This window comes from Drosophila obscura, unplaced genomic scaffold, assembly GCF_018151105.1.
Source record: "Drosophila obscura isolate BZ-5 IFL unplaced genomic scaffold, ASM1815110v1 contig_51, whole genome shotgun sequence".
Lineage (NCBI taxonomy): Eukaryota > Metazoa > Arthropoda > Insecta > Diptera > Drosophilidae > Drosophila > Drosophila obscura.
This window is the reverse complement of record NW_024542841.1, coordinates 55,232-75,790: the sequence shown is the minus strand read 5'-3', so window position 1 is coordinate 75,790 and position 20,559 is coordinate 55,232. Positions and strand designations below refer to the sequence as shown.

The 20,559-nt window shown below is 43.6% G+C and overlaps 2 protein-coding genes across 2 annotated transcripts in view; both read left to right on the top strand.

Annotated features, from left to right (window-relative positions):
• Positions 1–9,423: 9,423 nt before the first annotated feature.
• On the top strand, positions 9,424–12,283 carry LOC121404916. The gene is made up of 4 exons (XM_041595340.1): positions 9,424–10,083; positions 10,147–10,207; positions 10,341–11,742; positions 12,055–12,283. The coding sequence occupies exons 1-4, from the start codon at positions 9,424–9,426 to the stop codon at positions 12,281–12,283; spliced, it is 2,352 nt and encodes a 783-aa protein (XP_041451274.1).
• Positions 12,284–16,746: 4,463 nt separating this feature from the next.
• Positions 16,747–20,559, top strand: part of LOC111075281 (trypsin-1) — a 42,560-nt gene continuing 38,747 nt past the window's right edge. Inside the window, exon 1 of the mRNA XM_041595343.1 lies at positions 16,747–16,831. The gene's annotated coding sequence lies outside the window, so the exon portion shown is untranslated. The remainder of the gene's footprint in view (positions 16,832–20,559) is intronic.

Sequence of the window (20,559 nt, the reverse complement as noted above, 5' to 3'; positions counted from 1 at the left end):
TATGATTATATCGTCCATATAAACCACAATCGTCTGAGTTCGCATAAGATCCCTCAAAACTGCACTGACATATCGACAAAACAGAGCAGGTAAGTTTGTAATACGGTATGCGTGTGAACTCGTATTGCCCGTTATGCGTTACAAAGGCTGTGAACTTTCTAGACTCTTCCTCAATCGGCACATGGAAAAATCGATCCGTTCTTCTTCGAAACTAGTACTACTGGGGACGCGTACTCTGAGCAGCTTGGTACTATATTTCGTTCTGCTAGCCATTCTTGTACTGTTGTCTCTATAAAACACTTATTCTCGTAGGAAGTGCGTCGTGGGCGTTGATATACAGGAATGTCGTCATTCAATACAATCTTCATGCTGACGGGAGACACAATCGACGTCATCGGATTGTATTCTTTTATCAACACTTCAACCTGACGCTTCTGATCTATTCCCAAATGAGACAGATCGACTTTGTCCACAACCGATTTTGTTTCTAAATCATCCTTAATAACCATTCCTTTAAAGATCGGAGCAAAGTCGCACTCTTTAGCTCTAAACTGTACGCTCTTTAAGCTAAATATAAAATCGACAGATTGAAGTACATCGTTTCCTATGATAGCAGCATACTCAAACTCTTTCTGTTTAACTACGTGAAAGGTTGCGCTAAAACTGACTTCATCTGCTACAATATCGACATCAAAGCATCCTACAGTCACTAGCTCGCCCTTTCCAATACCTCTCAAGTGCTTTACTTCGTATCTAAGTTTCAGTCCGCTAAAACTCTGAATAATATCTGCCCTCATCAAGCACAAATCACATCCTGAGTCAATCATGGCGATAAATGATACTCCTGCAGCTACTAGTTTCTTGTAAATCAATCCTTTGTTAGCTTTCATTTCCAGAACATTTGCAGCCTCTTTCTTCACGGAATAAGTTGCATTCTTCTGATCACAGTTCATTGAAATGTGACCTTTTTTATTGCAGAAATAGCAAACTACTTCCCCCTTGCAATCTCTTGCAAAATGACCTTCCGTGTTGCACTTAAAGCATTTCTTCAGGCCGTCATTTTGATTCTTTTTACCTAAATCTTCCTTGCTATAACCTACTTTGCTATTTCCTTTTCTTTTCATCTTCTCGTATATGGTAATTTCATCTTTTAGCTCTTTGATTGTTCTCGCGCGATACATTCCAGCCTTATTTACCTTGCTATCTGGTATTCCTTCGATAAAATATGCTACAATACTTTCCTCGTCAAGTCGGATTGGCTTACTTATTTCCATCAAACTATATAAATATTCAATACAAGTTTCTTTCCCTAATTTTTGCTTTCGTCGCAGGATGTTGTGAATCTCCGCTGAACATAATTTTTTATCAAACTCTTCCTTTAATGCATTTTTAAGTTCTATCCATCCTCGAACACCTGTCACACTTTTGATATATAGCTTGGCGGCCCCAATCAAAAGTTGCTTGGCGTATATGAATCTCTGAAGCTTATCCCAGCCAACAGTCATTGCGACATCCTCAAACTCTGACAACCAGTGATTAACGTCTTCCTGAGCTGACCCCGAAAATTATGAAACACTGTCCTGGACATCTCGTAATGTAAATCTTGATGTAACATTAGTGCTTGCGTCGGCGTAAATACTGGACTCACCAGCCTCACTCACATCATCGTCATCCGCGCACTCACTCACATTCAAGCCATAATGATCGAGGAGCCGATCCTGCAAAAAACACTCTTTCTCCCCGTCGTTTCCAAGCCCAGTTCAATCAACTTTGCCTTCAAGAGGGTCACCGTCATTTCTAAAATTGCTCTGGCCTCCATTATAATGCTTTTAACCGTTTACAATAATGCTTTGGAATGTGAAATGGAATCTTAAAAATACTTATACACCTAATTACAATTTTCGGTTTGGATTAATAAATGATTTGAAATTTTAAAGTAACCACAAAATTTTGAATTAAAGATAAAATATTTGAAAAAAAACCCGCGAAATTTAAATATCTTTCATACCAATGTTCTCACCCAAACCAATTGACTTGCCTCTCGCCGTCCCGCTATTCTCGTCTTCGTAGCCGCTCTCGTCAATCGTCGCCTCTGTGCAGTTCTATTTACAATATTTCTTCGTCTATTGCAAATTTGAACCTCTCTCGTCGTGATGCAGAACCACAGCAAGCTCTTGTTGTATCACGTCGTCATACAATTGCTTGCCTGTTCGTGTCTTCCTTCTCTTCTTCGTTGCGTCGATCTTTCTCATCGTATTTTGCCTACGACCAATTCGCCGCACTTTCAGCTTGCAGACTTTTCGACACAGTCACACACAGGAATTAGCGTTTCTGTGTGGTGCTGTAAAGTCTCTGGTGTCTTCCTTCTCTCTCTTCCTCGTTGCTTCGATGTTTTGGAGTCCCTTTTGCAAATGTGGTCGTCTTTTTGCAAGGTTGAAGCTCTCTTCTTCAATTAGGAACAACAACCAACGTTCGTAGTCGCCGTCAATTTGCGTGTACTTGGTTGTCGTCTCTCTTGTCTGCTTTTCCTCGTTGCTGCACACACACACAGGAATTGTTGTTTCTGTATGGTGATGGTCTCCTCTTCCTTCTATGGCTTCGTACAAAAGATCTGCGGTCGTTCAATTCGTCTCATTTTTTGCTCGCAGACTTCTTCACACAGACACTCACATACGGGAATTGGAGTTTCTGTATGGTTCTGCGGTCTCTCGTGTCTTTCTTTTATTTTTTTCTTGTTACGTCGATCTTTCTATTTCTTCGTACTTTGTGCTCCTTCAATTCGTCGCATTTTTTGCTTGCCGACTTCTTTACACACAGACACACATACAGGAATTAGCGTTTCTGTGTGGCGTCTATTGCAGATGTCCCAAGAAAATTTTTGGCAAAGTATTAGCCTTTGTTAGTGTTAACGCACAACTATGCACTGTTCTTTCTTGGACATTCCTGGACGAGCCCCCAATAATTTGTAGGGGTTACAAATTATGTGTTTTTATTTTTGGGTAATGTCGCAAGTTTGTTTAACAGATAGGTTACATAGTATATAGTACATAGTTTCGTAATTAATATTATACGGTTTGCATTCACGGCACAAAACTTGACTCTTCTCGTTCGACGATCCGCAGCAACTCCTTCTTTTTTATAACCTCGAGGCAAAACGTGCGAGAGAGAGAGTGATTTCGAGAATGCGAACCTGCTCTTTGGCCTATGTCCCTCACCCATCCGTGCCCATACCTTGCCATCAGCTGGGCTCTGCCATTCCCTCATATGCCCCATTCCCACATGATTTTTTTTATCAAAAATAAATTTTCTGATTGTGGAAAAAATAATCACTCCATCAATCAACCAATTCAATCAAATCAACCAATCAATGTGCTTTATTTATTGTCCCACTCGCCGATAGTTGGGCCTTGGATTGGGCCACCTCTTATGTACGGAACAAAAAAAACAAAAAAAAACCGAAACACCAATTTGCCAATTGGCAGTGGAAATTGCCAAATAATTACTATTAGTGCGCCGTGCCTTGGTCGCGAGTAATTTATTTGGAAAGTGGAGAATGTTGGAGTTGTGGTAGCGATCGAGAAAAGTTATTGGAGTGCACGAATTGCACGAAATCGCGAAATTGATATTAAATATGGCACTCGCGCGGAATATGTATGTAGTGTATGTGTGTGCAGTATTTAAATACGGAATGTGGTATATTTATGCGGGGTGTAATAATTGTATGTACATGTATAGTTGGCAATATGGAATATTGCGGCCAACTATGGAAATAAATGTATGAATGTATGAATAAATGTAGGTATGTGTACAGGTACAGGAATAAAACACTTAATTTTAATTGTAGTTGCACTCGGAGTGTGCCAGTGTATATTTTTATTGGGGTGGGTCGTGCATGGAATGCACTTGTAGAGACACGGATGTAGATGTGTGTGTATGTACGCAAGCCGCTCTCATGGGCTGGAATGTGCGTACATACATATGCTCGGAATGCACTTTTTTTTTTAAATTAATTTTTATTTATTTAATTTGTCCGCAAATCATGGACACAAGGAATCGAAAAAATTACCGTATCACTGGTAGTTGGAGGTGAATGACGGGAGAACGGCCGGAATCGCCGATAGTATAGCGGTGTCGAAAAAAGAAGTGACACGGATAACGGATGGCACAGAATGAAGAAATAAGTACATATATATGAATATATATATGTACTTTATTGCGGAACTCGGACTTTTCGGAAATTGGGAACACAAATCGCGAATGGAAGGGATTTGAGGCACACGAAAATCGTACTTTTCTTAGTATCCTGGTGGTGAAGGCGATGCCGTGCTCGAATACTGGATATGGTTGGGGAAGGCGAAGTAAATCCGGCTCGAAGGACCAATGGTTGAGCGTAGAGGCGTCTGGAAGTCCCACAGGTCAGAATTCCCAAAATCGCAAAAAAGGTCCAAGTTCTTCAGTATAGATTCGTAGGTTTTAATTCACTTATATATAAGGTTCAAAGATCGCGTGCAAATAGACCGGCCGTTTTGCTTGGGGTGAAGAAGCGCATTAAAATCATCTCGGGAGCGTGAGAGTAGGCAGGAGCGCAAGCGTGGTGAGAATGCGCTCGAGAGCGCGTCGCCAGGGGGAAAAATGCTCTTAAGTATGAGGGCGAGAGCGAGGGCGACCGCTTGTGTAATTGGAACGCTAACAGCGATGTGTGGCTAGAATGCTCACAGAGCGGTTGACCGCCAGCGCCGTCCTCACTCTGAACTTAAGAATCTATATTTTGGGTCACAGCCTAATTCTAGTGTTGACTAGTGTAATCGATCTGGCGATTTGGTTCTATGTCTCGTCATTCTAGATTAAGGATCCCAGCTTCATCTCGTCACATCCAGGTTCGCCCAGCAACTTCAGCTTACAAAAACTCAATCGTCTGCCCTTGTTTCTGGTCTTGGTGATCCCAGCTTGTCCACTGAGGGATCCACCGTGAGCATTTGCATGTAGTCTCGCACTTTGGACTATTCGACCACACTCACTGCTCTCATCGCAAGATGAGGCTATCACAGATAGCCAACCAAGTCTGGCAGTTAATGTAGCCGATTGAAACATTCCCTCCAATATTCAGCTTTCTGCACTCTTTAATCCTCAGCGAGTAGATCTCCTCATTGGCGCGAGCATATTCTATGACCTTCTCTGCGTACGGCAAAGCAAGCTCATAGATGGGGTGCCTCTTCTGCAGAAGACCCAACTTGGGTGGATGGTATCTGGTGGTGGACAGAGATAGCTTCTCGCTTTTGACAACTCAAAATTCTCCGGATTCGGAGGCTAGCATCAATGCAATTTTGGATCGAACTCTTCGTAGGTTTTGGGAAGTCGAGAATTGTGTGGAGGCTCGTTAAGTGTAAATGAAGAAGTAGATTGTGAGGCGCATTTCGTAAGCCACCTTTCACGTTTGCCATATCGCTTGGGAGAGTCTTATACTCAGGCGTTTCGATGATTTCTCAGTTTGTAGCGAAAACTGGATCGTAATCCCACGCTTAAGGAGCGTTACTCAGCTTTTATGAAAGAGTATACTGATTTGAAGCATATGTACGAAGTCCATCCTGACTCCCGTAGCCTCTGCAAGTATTTTCATCACTGCGTTTTAAAGGAGAACAGTACCACTACAAAAATCCGTGTCGTTTTCGATAGCTCTGCAGCTACATCAACTTGATTCTCTGTAAATGCCTTAACCAAAGCAAGATGAAAAGACATCTACATTTGTTGAGTTCAATATTAAAACTGGATCTTTATTAAAATTGTATGAGATTAGGTAGCTCTACTGTGAAGCAAAACTAGGCTTAGGTCTAGTGCCAACGCAGTGGTATGTGTTTGTGTGTGAGCACACTGGAGCTCTGGTAACAAAATAAGATAACCCATGTGTGTACAATTGGGGTGACATCGGCGACCAACGCATCGCAGACATCTGTAAGAGATTTCTCGGCTGTGCACTTAAGAACTAGACAATTTATGAGTTTGTGTCTAAATATCAATTTACATTGGTGTACAAGTGCGGTCGTTAAATTGGTTATTATTACACTTCATGTTTTAGAGCATTCTAAACATTCTGCAAAAGGCCAAGAAAGGTGCCGAGATGTATTACTTTACAATTTTAATTTTCTTAATGTCTATTTTTGTATTCACACATACATACATAGGTGTAATACCTTAAAATATGCTTTTTTTATTGTTTGTTTTAACTAACCATGCTTTCCGGTATGACAATGCCTTGCAATTGCCGCCTTACATTTATTTTTCTTACAAAATATACAAATAAAATTACAGTTATTATTATTACTAAAATTAAAGATGTGTGCCCGGAAAGATGGTCAAATTTTTGTTCTTTTAATTCTAGCTTGTGCGTTTTCAAATAATTTAATTCATTTTGTATGCGGTTTATTTCGTCTGTATGATTAATAATTGGTGAGTCTAATTGGTTCCAAACAATCTTGGGTATTTCGCTGATGTCTCCTATATATGACAAAGACAATGTTCCCTGATCTTCTGTTTCCATACTATGATGAGGAATCAGAATCTTATCATTAACTCGAGCAGTACAATCCGACCTAATTGTTAAAATCCCCTGTTCCGGCAATTCTACTATCTCTAAGCTTGTGGTGCCGCATTGTATCCTAGCCCTTGCATTATTCTCAACCTTAAAAAACCAACTACTTTTTCTTTCCAACTCTATCCAATACGACTTGCTCTCCACTATTGACTTATATATGCAATTTGATGCTCTATTTGGTTTGAGAGGCTTCAATTCACAACTGCCATCGCTGGCACTACTCCAAGGCCAACTTCCTTCACAAACTCTTTTATTAGATTGCCACCTTTGGCACTTATTGATGGTAGATTCTTTCATAAGGTGATATGCATCTATCTCGAAGTTATAAACTAAATACTGAACATCGACGTGCACCATAATCATGCGTTCTTCGATTCTGATTGGTATTGGAACAACTTTAAATAACGCTAACGCATGTCGACCAAACAAAGGTATCTTCGCGTATATTATAAGTCTTTTGTCAACAAATAAGCCCCTAGCTGTTAGCAGAGAATAAACTTCTTTTAGCTCTGTGCCAGTTCTTTTCCTTGGCAAAACGTAATTTTCTGATAAATTATCTTTTATTTTTGAAATCTCACCCTTTAATTGTTTTTAAAATGTTAGTATTAAGTCGACCATGATTAATATCTATTAATAAGCTTATGATTCCAGATTGTATTTTCTCGCATTCATCTATTATGTTACTTAATTGTTTGGTTATCATGAAGAATTTGATAGATTCTCTGTACACATAATATGATTCTTGTAGTGTAGCAGTCATTTTCCCAATTCGCGTATTCATTCCCTTAAAATTCCTATTTACCTCATCAGTGGTTGTTTTTAAAATGTTTGTTGTAGAATCGATTAAAGAAGTTTGTTTCTTACTTAGCTCATTCAGATTGTGCTTATTGCTTAATAAGTTTTTCATATTATCTTCCATTTGAACCCTATCGTCTTCATCCATTATCCCAAATAAAATATGATATAGGGATCCCATAAATCCAAATGGAGCTCGCTTATTTCGTACCCTACTTTGAGCCATGAACAGTTTGTTATTTTCTTCCAAGTCTAACATTTTCTTTTCTGTATTTTCCAAAACTAAAAGGCATTGGTCTTCGAAAGTATGAAGCCTTTCGCAAATCAATTTCATTTTCGGAACCAAATCTTTACCCTTTTTTAGCATCTCAAAATAGGTGTCCATATTATAGAAAACTATTAGATTCCAAGAGGAGGCTACTATTTCAACATCCCCCATTGGATCTAAATATATTGCCGAAGTCTTATTTATTTTTTCTATTGCATATTTTGGTTTATCAACCTTGGGTGATGCGTTAGAAAATTGACAACTTAATATAAATAACAACATGGCCATTATAAACCCGAGTTTTGACATTCTCGATGCATTTCTAGTCTGCCTTTTTTGCTGGAGCTCTTCAGTGTCAGCCTCAACCTTGGCGACAGACTTAATTCCGTCTAAGGGACAAATTTTACTGATGGGTCTAGTGATAAATCCATCTTGCAATTTTACCTCTACCACTCTGACCTTTTCATCTTTGCCTTTATGGATTTTTTCCACCTTTCCTATTGGCCATCTGGCTGGATGACAATTCTCATCTTTTAAGAGGACAATTTGTCCTTCTTCTATATTAGGACTTTCCCTCTTCAATTTGTGCCTCTGCTGAAGAGTATGCAAATACTCCTCTTTCCACTTCACCCAGAAATCTCTTTTTATCTTTTGGATTAGTTTCCACCTATCTAGATTTCCAATTTTTTCATCTGTCATTGGCTCTACTATATCTAATGGTGGTCTTACAATCAAAAAATTACCTGGGGTAAGAACCTCTTGTTGATCAACTCCATTTTCTGCAGAATATAAAGGTCTTGAGTTCAAACATGCCTCTATTTGACACAAGAGCGTTGACATCTCTTCGTATGTTAGGCTGTTGTCCCCGATAACCCTTTTAAGATGATACTTCATGGATTTTACTCCAGCCTCCCAGATACCTCCGAAGTGAGGTCCTGCCGTGGGGATAAAATGCCAATCAATTCTATCTTTTTCAAGTTGCGCAGCAATCATAGTATTTTCATGGATTGCTGTAACCACATCTTGATCTAACTTTCTTGAAGCTCCTACGAAATTTGTTCCGTTGTCGGAATAGATGTTTTCACATTTACCTCGTCTAGCGATAAATCTTCTAAGTGCTGCTAAAAATGCATCAGAAGTTAAATCACTGACCATTTCTAAATGTATGGCTTTGGTAGCCATACAAACAAATACAGCAATATATCCTTTATGTTCAGAGTGAGGATGGCGCTGGCGGGGCAACCGCTTGTGGGCATTCCAGCCACACATCGCTGTTAGCGTTCCAGCTACCCAAGCGGTCGCCCTCGCTCTCGCCCTCGTACTTAAGAGCATTTTTCCCCCCGGCGACGCGCTCTCGCGCGCTTATTCACCACGCTGGCGCTCCCGCCCACGCTCACGCTCCCGCTCTCGTCGCCGACAGGCCTCGGCAGCTGGAGTACAACCGATCGAGCTTCAATTCGCTTTTCCACCCAACGCAAAACGGCCGGCTTTTGCTCGCGACATATACATATACTTATAAAGAACAAACCCCCGAAATATATATTTGAAGAATCCGGACTCTAACGCCTTTTATCTTGGGACTCTCTGGTGGACACCCTGAGACGCCTCTTCGCTCAAACATTGGTCCTTCGAGCCGGATCATGGCGTGTTTAAACCCGACAGCACCACAACCAAATTGCGCGTAGTCTTCAACGCCTCCAGCCCGTCTTCCAACGGGAAAAGCCTCAACGACACGTTGCATGCTGGGCCAGTCCTTCAGTCTGACTTGACCATGCAAATCCTGAGGTGGCGCGTCTTTCGCTACGTTTTCAATGCCGACATCAACAAGATGTATCGGCAAATCCAAGTGGCTTCCCAACACACGCCCTATCAGCGAATACTGTTTCGCGACCGTAACGGGGACGTGTGTGACTACGAGCTCACCACTGTCACTTTCGGAGTCAACTGCGCACCGTACCTCGCCCTCCGCGTCCTCAAGCAACTCGCACAAGAGGTGCGTCCACAGCTGCCGATGGCAAGCGTCATCCTGGAGAGCGACATGTACGTGGACGACGTGCTCGCTGGTGCTCACTCTCAGTCTCAGGCAATTTCCGCCATTGCTGAACTACGCGAAGCACTCGACTCTGCAGGGTTTCCGCTCCGAAAGTGGACAGCTAACCATAAGGGCGTCCTGCGCGACATTCCAGTCGACCACTTACTCCGCGCTGACTTCCTAGAGCTGGAAGAGAGTAGCATCGCTAAGACGTTGGGAATCCGATGGCAAGCCAGTGCCGACGAGTTCTTCTTTTCGCCTCCCGCTTTAAACGAGCGACAATCCTGCACGAAGCGCAATGTGCTGTCCCAGATCGCGCAGCTCTTTGATCCAGCGGGATGGCTTGCCCCCTTTCGTCGTCCAAGCGAAAATATTTATGCAGGAGATTTGGTTGAGAGAGTTAGGATGGGATGACGTCCTTCCTAACGATCTGTCTCAAGCCTGGGAGACATTCCTGAACAGCTTTCCGGCCATCCAAGGGATCCGCATTCCGCGGTGGTTACACGTCTGTCCGATGGCCAAGGTACAGATTCATGGGTTCTGCGACGCGTCTCAACGTGCCTATGGGGCAGCGATCTACGTCCGAGTTGAGCGTCCGCAGGGCATTGTGTGTACCCTTCTCACAGCCTAAACCCGCGTTGCCCCCGTGAAAACAGTCTCGTTGCCTAGACTCGAGCTGTGCGGAGCTGTCCTTCTGACAGAACTCTCCGTGGCCATCCTTCCTCAAATGCCGCTCGACGCCAGCCAGGTGTACTTTTGGACCGATTCCACTATTGTGTTGGCCTGGTTGAACAGGCCGGCATGTGATTGGACCACGTTTGTAGGGAATCGAGTCGCCAAAATCACTCGCTGTTGGCCCCGCGAACGATGGAGCCACGTCCGATCCGAGGACAACCCGGCCGACCTCGCCAGTCGAGGGCTCGGACCCACTGAACTGGTCGGCAATGACATGTGGTGGCATGGCCCTGCGTGGCTGCGTGGTCCGCAGTCGGAGTGGCCTTGTCCACGAGGCTCAATCCTTGAGACCGACTTGGAGAAACGAGCCGTCAAGGTTCACCACGCCACTGACACCGCCTCGGACATTCTCAGCCGATTTTCCGAATTCGGACGCGCTCTGCGCGTGATCGCCTACGTTCGGCGGTTCGGCCTGCGCGTCAGAGGGCAAGCAACGCCAGTCCACGTATCCACAGAGCTAGACAATAAAGAGGTCGCTGCAGCTCTCCAAGCTGTCACCATCACGACCCAACGCTTCCATTATACGGCGGAGCATCGCTGTCTTGTAAACAAGCAGCCACTTCCGACTACGAGCTCTCTTCAGAACCTCAATCCGTTCCTGGACCAGAACGGGGTCATGCGGGCATGTGGCCGGGTCCGAGCCTCGGCATCCATGACCTACAACGAGCGGCATCCAATCCTGTTGCCACCCGCATGCCTCCTGGTTCGCCTGCTGGTTCGATTCACCCATCACGTATCCCTACATGGTGGGAACCAGCTGGTCATCCGCCTTCTCCGGGCAACATACTGGATCCCTCGACTACGTCACGTCGTGAGGGCAGTAATCCACTCCTGTAAGGTCTGCGTCATCCATCGCAAGCGACTCCAAACCCAATTAATGGGCGACCTTCCTTCCTCACGAGTTACATTTTCGCGGCCGTTCACATACACCGGAGTCGACTTCGCCGGGCCGTTCGACGTGAAAAGTTTCACAGGACGCGCCTGTCGCATCTCCAAGGGGTATGTGTGCGTTTTCGTTTGTTTTACCACGAAGGCCATCCATTTGGAGGCTACGTCCGACTTGTCCACCGACACTTTCCTAGCCGCCTTCGCCCGGTTCGTCGCGAGACGAGGCTGTCCCCACGAAGTCCACTCCGACAACGGGAGGAATTTTGTCGGCGCATCCCGCTCTCTGGCTGTGGACCTTCTCGAGGCCCTCCGCACTCGGACCTCCGCGGTGTACAGCCAGCAGGGGCTCACGTGGCGATTCATCCCTCCAGGGGCCCCACATATGGGGGGCTTATGGGAAGCGGGTGTGAAGAGCTTCAAGGCTCTTTTCCAACGGTATGTGTGTACTTCCAAATACACATTAGAGGAGTTCGCGACCTTTCTCTCCAAGATTGAGGCATGCCTTAACTCGCGACCAATCTCTCCTATGTCTGAGGATCCAACTGATCCGTTGGCCTTGAGCCCAGGCCATTTCCTGATTGGTGGTCCGCTACTATCCGTGGCCGAGCCAGAAATACAAGCGAGCGCCTCCTCCATCCTAAACCGCTGGCAACATCTCAAGGCTCTCAACCAGCAATTCTGTTCGCGCTGGAAGACAGAGTACCTGCGAGAGTTGCACAAGCGCAACAAATGGCAGCATCCGACAAGAGACCTCGAGGTTGGAGACCTCGTGGTGATCAAGGAGGAGAACATCCCCGCTCAGGAATGGCGTCTCGGCCGTGTGCAGAACGCGTATCCTGGAGCCGATGATAAGGTCCGTGTGGTAGACCTACTCACGGCCCGCGGCCTTATCAAGAGACCGATCACGAAGGTGGTTCTGCTGCCTATGGAATCGGATGTCCTGTCCACCTACTCGCGCGGAGGCTCCGATTCATAAGCCTCCGTCCTTTTGTTCTGCGTAAATCCAACGTAGTTATCCGTACCCGTATCCGTATCCGTATGCCAACCCATGCCAGTTTTTTACTAATGCTCCGGTGATTCCTTTCTTTCATCATAGTTTTTTCCAGAAAGTAGATATGGCCCCTCAGACCGCATCACGTTCCCGATCCAGCCGCAGGTCGGATCGCACGAGGGCACGAGGGAAGACTTCCTTCCAGTGTCGAGTGTGCCCCGGAGTTCACCCACTAAGGAACTGCCGGAAGTTTATCCGGTTGAGCGTCGAGCAGAGGCTCCGAGCCGTCCTCCTGCACAAATACTGCTCGAACTGCCTGGCTCACGAGCACTCGGGCAAGGACTGCCGCAGTGGAGACCTCTGTAAGGTGTGCTCCCGGAACCACCACACTCTGCTCCACCTGCCCGGGGGGTCTCGGCGCCCTGCTGGTTCTTCCTCGGCTCGGTCGACTTCACCTAAGTCTTCCCGCGCCAAACCACGCCCTCGTCTTCCGGTCAGCCGCCCTGTCGTCGGAATTCCAATCCCGACCGCAAACTCCTTGCTCCAGCACCGGAGCATCAACGTCCTCCCGACGGCAATGGTGGTCCTCGCAGGCACCAAGATGATGAGTGCGCTGATCGACCCCTGCACGCCGGTCAGCTGCATCGACGCCGAGGTGGCTAGGGAACTGAAATTGCCCACTACCTGCATCGGGGACGAGTGGGTGTGCACCGCCATGATCCGGGCGAAGATAGGAGATTTTAAGGTGGAGGCAGTCTTCAAGATCGAGCCCCGTCTGCGCATCCGTACGCCTATCCGTCCACTGAGCGACACCGTCCGTGCTCGCTTCGGCGACTTGAAGTTGGCCAACGAGGAGTTCCACAAGCCGACCACCATCTCGCTCGTCTTGGGTGCAGATTTGTATCCAAGGGTCATTCAACCGGGGTTCCTCGCCCGCGCAGACGGCCTTCCCGTGGCTCAAAGCACGGTGTTTGGATGGATCCTGTCTGGTGCGTGCATGCAGACGTAAAAAATCTTTGCATTCCTGCAAGGGGGGGAGAATGTTCAGAGTGAGGATGGCGCTGGCGGGGCAACCGCTTGTGGGCATTCCAGCCACACATCGCTGTTAGCGTTCCAGCTACCCAAGCGGTCGCCCTCGCTCTCGCCCTCGTACTTAAGAGCATTTTTCCCCCCGGCGACGCGCTCTCGCGCGCTTATTCACCACGCTGGCGCTCCCGCCCACGCTCACGCTCCCGCTCTCGTCGCCGACAGGCCTCGGCAGCTGGAATACAGCCGATCGAGCTTCAATTCGCTTTTCCACCCAACGCAAAACGGCCGGCTTTTGCTCGCGACATATACATATACTTATAAGAACAAACCCCCGAAATATATATTTGAAGAACCCGGACTCTAACGCCTTTTATCTTGGGACTCTCTGGTGGACACCCTGAGATGCCTCTTCGCTCAAACATTGTGGTCCTTCGAGCCGGATCACGTTCCCGATCCAGCCGCAGGTCGGATCGCACGAGGGCACGAGGGAAGACTTCCTTCCAGTGTCGAGTGTGCCCCGGAGTTCACCCACTAAGGAACTGCCGGAAGTTTATCCGGTTGAGCGTCGAGCAGAGGCTCCGAGCCGTCCTCCTGCACAAATACTGCTCGAACTGCCTGGCTCACGAGCACTCGGGCAAGGACTGCCGCAGTGGAGACCTCTGTAAGGTGTGCTCCCGGAACCACCACACTCTGCTCCACCTGCCCGGGGGGTCTCGGCGCCCTGCTGGCCCCTCTTCGGCTCCGTCGACTTCACCCGGGTCTCGGCGCCCTGCTGGCTCCTCTTCGGCTCCGTCGACGTCACCTCCGTCTCGGCGCCCTGCTGGTTCTTCCTCGGCTCCGTCGACTTCACCTAAGTCTTCCCGCGCCAAACCACGCCCTCGTCTTCCGGTCAGCCGCCCTGTCGTCGGAATTCCAATCCCGACCGCAAACTCCTTGCTCCAGCACCGGAGCATCAACGTCCTCCCGACGGCAATGGTGGTCCTCGCAGGCACCAAGATGATGAGTGCGCTGATCGACCCCTGCACGCCGGTCAGCTGCATCGACGCCGAGCTTATATGTACTCTCGCCATCTCCGTTATCCGTAGTGCTTCCAACTTCGCCACCGCCATATTATCGGCAATTCCGGCCGTTCTCCGGTACTTCACTTCGAGTTACCAGTAATACGGTAGTTTTTCGTCAGTTTCTTGTGTCCGTCCATAACTCGCGGACAAATTATTTACCAAAATAATTAATTATTTAATACCATATATTAAATAAAAGTGTATTCCGCGCCTATGTATGTACGCACATTCCAGCCCATGAGAGCGGCTTGCGTACATACACACACACATACATTAATATTTTGCTAGTGTGTTCCATCCGCGCCCTACCTCAATAATATATATATTGGCACGCTCCAAGTGCAAGTGCATTCACACACACCTACATTGATATATAGGTCTCCAAGAGCATTCCATCCGCGCCCTACCCTAATACAATATACACTGGCACACTCCAAGTGCAAGTGAACACACACACATACCAACATATACACATTACAGCAGCAATAAAAGCATCCATCCAGCTACCTGTGTTTTCTTAATTAAATTTATTATTTATTTTATTTATTTATTTATTACATTTACTTGCATAGTTGGCTCCCAACTATATACATACATACACACATTCAACAAAAATACCAAATAATTAAATACCGCATTCCACCACTCCGCGCAAGTGCCATATTTGAAAATCCGCGATTAAGTGAAATTCGTGCCCTCCAGCCACTTTTCGCAAGGTCTCCCATTTCTCCCACATTCTCCAGAGTCCAAATTAATTACTCGCGACCAAGGCACGGCGCATTTTCCGTCATTATTTGGCAATTTACCTTACAAATTGGCAAATTGTGTTGCGTGTTTTGATATTTTTTTTGTTCCGAGAGTGAGAGGTGGCCCAAAAACTATCGGCATCCGAACCCGGTGTTCATCCGAATAGGAAAAAAAATTAGTTAAATAATTAAATACTCCGACCACGTCCAAGAAAAACCTCCAAGTCTTTTTTGTTCACAAACAAAAAAATATTTTTTTGTTTTGACAAAGAAGTTATTGTTGTTCCGTTTCTGTGAGGTGTCCGTGCCTGCTTCCAGTGATTCCGTCCATCCGATAGTAACCCAGTTAAATCACTGACCATTTCTAATACTCTCTGCACACTGAGTCCATCCTGGGGGAACGGTGGGAATTTTTGAAAGATGTGAAACACCGATTCACATTGACACCATCCACCATCCACCATCCATGAGAAACAGCTGTTGCTCACAATTGCGTGAGGTGAAAATTTGTTTACTTTAATTAAAATGAATATAAATAACATTTCAATGGTCGTGAATGTGATTCAGCAGCAAAACATATTCTTGCACAAGCTAATCATGTTGTTGGACATGGACGATGATGATGAAGATAACTTTGACGAGGAGGAGATAATAGAATGGATATCTGTTTTGAAAACACTGAAGCCCGGAAGGTTGTGGTCATTTGTGAGTGCTTCTAATAAATGCAACCAATGTTTAAAGTACAAATATATATGTTATGTTTTTCAGAAGCGGTTCGGTACATTTTGGGAGAAGGATGTACCCGAAAACAACGAGGCGTTTTTTAAGGAAAGTTTTAGGATGGAGAGATCCTGCTTTTCTCTGTTGGTTACTCGCTTGGAAGTGCTACGGAAGAAGGACACAAACTGCCGAGCTGCAATTCCTCTGGAGAAGCGTATCGCCATATCTTTTTATACTTCGGGATCTTCTTCTGAAAAGAGTGTTTTTCGGAGTGTCAGCCAACAGCGTCTGCAATATCCTGCATGAGTTTTGCAGAGATTTCATCAACGAATTCTCAGAGGAATACATGTCCAAAAACTATCTCACTTCAGAGAAAATTGACGAGTGTGTCCAAGCATTTGAAGAAATTGGGTTTCCTCAGTGCCTGGTGCAATTGGTAATAATGCAATAAAATCATCCATAATATATGTATATACATATATGTAAATTAATTTCATTACTTAATTTTTATGTTAGATGGATGTCACATCGAAATAAAACCACCTGCAGCTGATATTTGATATTTTTTATTTTTTGCGTGCTTTGTGAGATCTGATGGGGTTATTTGGTTTTATTTTTATATTTTCCTGTCTGTCATTGTTTACATTTTCGTAGTGATCTCCGATTTTTTGTTGTGAAATATGGTTGCATTTGACAATTATCGAAAAAATACCGCACTGAAACGTGAGAATTAGGAACATCCCAGATGGATGGTGGAATAACTGGGAAATTTTCGGAACGGCAAAACCTTACGGACCATCCCAGAAATGGATGGTGGATGGTGGATGGTCCCCAGTGTGAAAAGGCTATTAATGTATGGCTTTGGTAGCCATACAAACAAATACAGCAATATATCCTTTATATGTCTTTTGCCCACGAGTTTTGGAACATTTGACGTAATAAGGGCCTGCATAATCTATTCCAGTATTCAAGAACGGGTATGTCATTGTAACTCTGTATTGAGGCAAATTTCCCATTATTTGTTGAGCAGTCTTTTGTCTGTATCTTGCGCACTTTACGCATTCTCTTAAATATTTCTTTATCGAATTTCTGAGCCCGAAAATCCAATACTTTCTTTGGATATATGTAATTACGCATTAAGTTTATGCCTCCATGTAAAGATTTTTAATGGGCATTTTTAATTATTAACCCTGATACGTGACATTTGTCTAAAATTATTGGATGTTTAACATCAAATTCGGCGGCGGAGTTTTGCAATCTTCCACCCACTCGAAGTATTCCATCCGTGTCTAGAAACGGATTTAAAGACAAAATTCTGTTATTTGTCTTTAATTCTTTGTTGTTTTTTAGGCACTGTATTTCTAAACGGAACTGGTGTTCTTGCTGTTTCTTTATAACAACCTTTTCAGCTAGTTTTAACTCGCTTACTGAGAGAAAAGATTGATATGATTTATTCTTGGTTTTTATATGAACAAATCTAATTGTGTAAGCCACTATGCGTATTAGTTTTTTAATGCAGGAATACCTCTCTAGTAAATTGTAAATAGGATCGTCTATTTCGTTATTTATTAATGTGTTTATCAGCACAGCTTCCTCTATAGTCCATTTAGGACCTTTCCACCAAAGATCACAGTTAGTCAATTGGTTAGAACTAATTCCCCTAGATGCTAAGTCAGCTGGATTATCTTCGGACCTTACATGATTCCATTCAGTATTCGTCAATCTCCGAATGTCATCTGTTCTTCGTCTGATAAATTTGATCTTACTTTGGCCACTCTTAATCCATGCTAAAGTGATAGTTGAATCACTCCAAGCATAGATTTCTACCATATTGTCAAAGGATTCTTTTACTCTTTGAATTAATATACTAAGTAAATGAGCTGCACACAGCTCAAGTTTAGGGATGGTTTTTCTATTTTTAATTGGATTGACTCTACTTTTACTAGCTACTATAGTTACAGCATTTCCTATTTTAGCATACACTACTGCAGCATATGCTTTTTCCGAAGCGTCAGCAAACCCATGAAGTTGAATTATTGACAATTCTTTGGACTTTATCCACCTTGGGATTCGAATATTTTCTAAATTTATTAAATTCTCTTTGTAAGTTTCCCAGTCTTTCCTATCTTCTTTTCGATAATTCCTGATCCCATTCACTTTTATTTATCCAAAGCCTTTGAATGAAAAGTTTTCCTATAATAGTCACGGGAGCCAGCCATCCTAAGGGATCATAGATTTTTGATAGTGTCGATAACACAACCCTTTTATTTGTTATTTTAGATGACCCGCAGCTTACATTGAACTTAAATAAATCTTTTTGGGGTTCCCATTTAAGTCCCAGGGTCTTAACACTTTCATTCTCAATAATACTAAGAACTTTATTGTCACCAGTGTCTTCCACCGTTTCTATTATTTCTGAATTGTTGGAAATCCATTTTCTTAAATTAAATCCAACTTTTAGTAGTTCGTTTGAAATTAATTTAATTAAATTTTTTGCGTCTTTTATTGAATACGCGCCAGTCATTAGGTCATCCATGTAGAAATCATTCCTAATTATTTCACTAATTATACCCGTACTCAAAAAGAGTTAAGGGGTATATTAGATTTGTGGTAAAAGTGGATGTGTGTAACGCAGAGAAGGAAACGTTTCCGACCCCATAAAGTATATATATTCTTGATCAGCATCAATAGCCGAGTCGATATAGCCATGTCTGTCTGTCCGTCTGTCCGTCTGTCTGTCTTGTTGAGCGCCTAGATCTCAGAGACTATAAGAGCTAGGGCAACCAAATTTGGTTTCCAGACTTATGTGATATCCCACTGCTACAAGTGTATTTCAAAATTTCGCCCCGCCCCCTTCCGCCCCCACAAAAAACGAAAATCTGTAGCAGGCACATTTTTAAAGATACGATAAAACTAAAAACGCAGTATCGTAGAGAATGACCATATCTACCAGACTGCCGAATCTGAATCAGATCGGATCATAATTATAGCCAGAATGAAGAAATTAATTTTCAGTTGCTTCCCCTCCCCCTCCCGCGAACGACAACGCAACATTTTCCTTCTCGCTCGCACACTCTGCCGCGTTCAGTGCGCGAGCAGCCCCTAGCGGAGGAGTTGTAGAATATGAATGGAACATGTACAATCTACATGTTAGATGTAGAATAGACATTGTATATGTAGATGTAGATAGCAGATGTAGCAAAAAAATGTAAAATGTAAAATTTTTTTTTTTTCTAAAATTCTAAAAAATCATAAGCTCAATAATGTATATACTGACTGAGTACGGGTATAAGTAGAGTCGTGTCCCCAGAAACGACTCACACGTTCCTTCTCGTTTTTGTTTTCTGGCATTTGTCCGCTATATCCACTAGAACTCTGGTGGCCAAATATGGAGCAGATGCAGTACCATAAGTGACGGTTGTCAATTTATAATTTTTAATTTTTTCCACCGGAGAATTTCTCCATAAAATGTATTGATATTTTTGATCTTTTTCAATTATTTTTATCTGACGGTACATTTTTTCGATGTCCGCAGATACAACATATTCCCATTTTCTCCACTTAATAATGATATCAAAAATATCTTTTTTATATCGTTTTGGCTGAAGCGTCAAAAACTACTCTTAGCTTGGTCGTTAGGCTTGAATCTCTAATAACTGCCTGATGTGGTAAGAAATATTTACCTTCATTATTTACTTCCACCATATGTCCTAAATCCATATATTCATTCATGAATTTAGTATAGTCTAGTATAGTATAGTATAAGCTTTTATTATTAGTAGTTTTGGCTGAAGCGTCAAAAACTACTCTTAGCTTGGTCGTTAGGCTTGAATCTCTAATAACTGCCTGATGTGGTAAGAAATATTTACCTTGATTATTTACTTCCACCATATGTCCTAAATCCATATATTCATTCATGAATTTAGTATAGTCCACCTTAAGTTTTTGATTCCTTTCTAACTTTTTCTCCAAACTCATAAAACGAGCTATTGCTTGTTTCCTTGAATCTCCTAAGGTGACATCTTCTTTAAATGGAATTGACACAATGTATCGCCCATCTGAATCTTTCTTTGTTGTTCTTATGAAGTTGTTTTCACATAATTCAGATTCGATATCATTTTTGTCTTCTTCCTCCATTTCCCAATATCGATCCATATCTTTTAATTCGATAGTGGTTGCAACAATTGCCTCTTTTCCTTTCGACTTTTTACACCCAGAGACAATCCACCCGAAATCCGTTTTTTGACCCAAGAGCCCATTGATTTTAACAATTCCATTCTGTAGAATATGAGCGTATAAATCTGCCCCAATTATAAGGTCAACACGGCAAGGTTTATTAAAATTGGGGTCAGCTAAATTATACTTTTCCCATTTCGATTTGTCAACATTCACGGTGTTGACTGGAAGAGCCTTTATTAATTTTGGCAATATTATGGCTTCAACCTTTAAAATTTTTTGTAAATCTTCACTTTTAATTTGAAGATTTACTTTGTGCTTCGATATGCACTTCCCCGTGGACGATACGCCACTGATCTCTGTTTGAGATCGAATTTTTTTTAATTTCAGAATCTGCGCAGATTCTTCTGAAATAATTGTACTTTGTGACCCACTGTCAATCAAAGCCCTCAATGTTTCAAATTCTCCATTAGAAGATTTTATTTGAACACGCGCTGTAGCTAACAACGCTTGTTCCGACGTCATGCAA

Excerpts from the sequence above, each read along its gene's own strand:
- LOC121404916 (XM_041595340.1), top strand. The coding sequence starts at position 9,424 with ATGCAAATCCTGAGGTGGCGCGTCTTTCGCTACGTTTTCAATGCCGAC. Across the intron at positions 10,084-10,146 it reads CAGGAGATTTGGTTGAGAGA|CTTTCCGGCCATCCAAGGGA; the intron begins GTTAGGATGGGA and ends ATTCCTGAACAG. Across the intron at positions 10,208-10,340 it reads ACGTCTGTCCGATGGCCAAG|TCTCGTTGCCTAGACTCGAG; the intron begins GTACAGATTCAT and ends CCGTGAAAACAG.